Below are 2,183 nucleotides of genomic sequence, written 5' to 3' on the forward strand. Positions count from 1 at the left end.
TTGTGAAAAAATGTCAACCCTATCGCAATCTGCAAGACTGTTAGGAAGAACTCCCACAGCCCCTTAGCCAGCCTTGCAAGTTACTTTCTGCTTTTCATCTATCACCTTCTCTCTGACTCAGAGTGGACGCTTCTGAGCCCTTGGTGAGCCGGTTCACTTTCCTCCCCACAGTGAAGTTCAGCAGGAGGCAGTCAGAGGGACCTGGAACCATTCCTCCTCCACTAGCTTTGTTCTCACCAGCCTTTTTAGTGACAGCCGGATGCACTCGTTCCTCTTCAGCATGGTGGTGGTCATCTACACACTCGCCATGGCCGGCAACGCTGCCATGGTCCTCCTGATCTGGGCAGATGCCCGGCTCCACACCCCCATGTACTTCCTCCTCAGCCAGCTATCCTTCTTGGACATCTTCTTCACCTCAGTCACTGTCCCCAAGATGATAGCAGGCTACCTCTTTGGATGGATAAGCATCTCATTTGGAGGCTGTGGAGCACAAATGTTTTTCTTCATGTTCCTGGGGGCTGCAGAGTGCATCCTGCTGGCCCTCATGGCCTATGACCGCTACGTGGCCATCTGTAATCCTCTGCGCTACCCACTGCTCATGAGTCGCCAGACCTGCCTGCTCCTGGTGGCTGCCTCCTGGCTGGGAGGGTCACTCAACGCCTCCATCCAGACTGCGCTGACCCTGCAGTTCCCCTACTGCGGCTCACGGAAGATTGCACACTTCTTCTGCGAGGTGCCTTCACTATTGAGGTTGGCCTGTGCTGACACGGCTGCCTATGAGCAGGTGCTCTTTGTGACGGGTGTGGTGGTCCTCCTGGTGCCCATTGCCTTCATCACCACCTCCTATGCCTTAATCCTCGCAGCTGTGCTCCGGATGCACTCTGTGGAGGGGCGTAAGAAGGCCCTAGCCACCTGCTCCTCCCACTTGGCAGTCGTCAACCTCTTCTATGGGCCCCTTGTCTACACTTACATGTTACCTGCATCCTACCACTCTCCTGGCCAGGATGACGTAGTATCCGTCTTCTATACAGTCCTCACACCCATGCTGAATCCTGTCATCTACAGCCTCAGGAACAAGGAAGTAACAGGAGCAATGAAGAAGGTCATAGGGCAGTGTGGGGTAGGTAGGACTGTTTAAAACTCAGGAGAGAAGGAGCCTCACCTCTAAGATGTGCCTGTGGCTCCAGGTGCCCATTCTAGGATTGCCTTCCAGAATGAGCAGTCTCAAATCCACATACAGAAAAGTGAAAGGGGCACTCCTCATTCCCTTCAGTTCCCACCCTTCAAAGAGATGTCCAAATGGTGTGTGTCCACTCCCCACTCACCTTCCTCACCTCAACAAACTCCAGGCCAGCTTCCTCATCCATCCCTTGTCTGAACCAGCAATAACTCATCATCTCCATGTCACTGACTGTCCAAGGGTTTCCCTTCTCTTCAAAGGGCTTTCGTTTCTGGCTATTTCCCCCAAATGTCTCCTTTATTCTCCTCCAGCCACAATAACTCTCTTGCTGTTGCCCAAAATTCCTAAGCACAGTCCCATCAAGGGGTCCTTAAATGCAGAGGTCTCAACACCTGGGCACTTCCCCCTACATTTTTGCATGGTTTTTGCCTTCGACTTCATTTAGGAACTGCTCAAATGTGACCGTATAGGGATTCCTACACTGGCCACCCTGTCCAAAAGGTCATTCCCACTCCATCATCTTTTTCTAACTTCATTTGTGTATCCTATGTTTATTTTTCCCTTTAGAATGTACAGGAGTACAGAGGCTTTGATTCTTAATTCTGATTCTTAGAAGAATGACGGGCACAGGGTCCATCAATAAATACCCGTTGAATCAACAGATAAAGCTAAAGAACATTTTCTTACCTTCTCCAATGTTGGCACTGTTGTTAGTTCCTCCTTGAAAATCTCTCTTCTGGCACACCCCTTCCTATTAAGTGATGAGTGCCTCAGAACCTGGTGCCTACCCCTTCTCAATCCACACTCTCTCTTATCACTAATTCACGGCCATGACTTCAGTTACCACCTGACACCAAACTTGGTCATATATTTATAAGCTAGCCAGATATCTCTTACAAGACTTTTAACACCTAACTCCACATGACACCCCACTGGATGTTTCAAAGGTACCTCAAATTCATCATGCCAAGAGACAAAGTCATGATCTCACTTTCATGTCAGG

At 49.9% G+C, this 2,183-nt stretch overlaps 1 protein-coding gene across 1 annotated transcript; it reads left to right on the forward strand.

The window, feature by feature from the left end:
• The first annotated feature begins 259 nt into the window (after positions 1 to 259).
• Positions 260 to 1,138, forward strand: LOC138086665 (olfactory receptor 2T27-like). Its single transcript, XM_068981511.1, has one exon. It carries the CDS (start codon positions 260 to 262, stop codon positions 1,136 to 1,138), a length of 879 nt encoding a protein of 292 aa, XP_068837612.1.
• The last annotated feature ends 1,045 nt before the right edge of the window (positions 1,139 to 2,183 follow it).

This window comes from Capricornis sumatraensis, chromosome 9 (assembly GCF_032405125.1).
Source record: "Capricornis sumatraensis isolate serow.1 chromosome 9, serow.2, whole genome shotgun sequence".
Classification (NCBI taxonomy): Eukaryota; Metazoa; Chordata; class Mammalia; order Artiodactyla; family Bovidae; genus Capricornis; species Capricornis sumatraensis.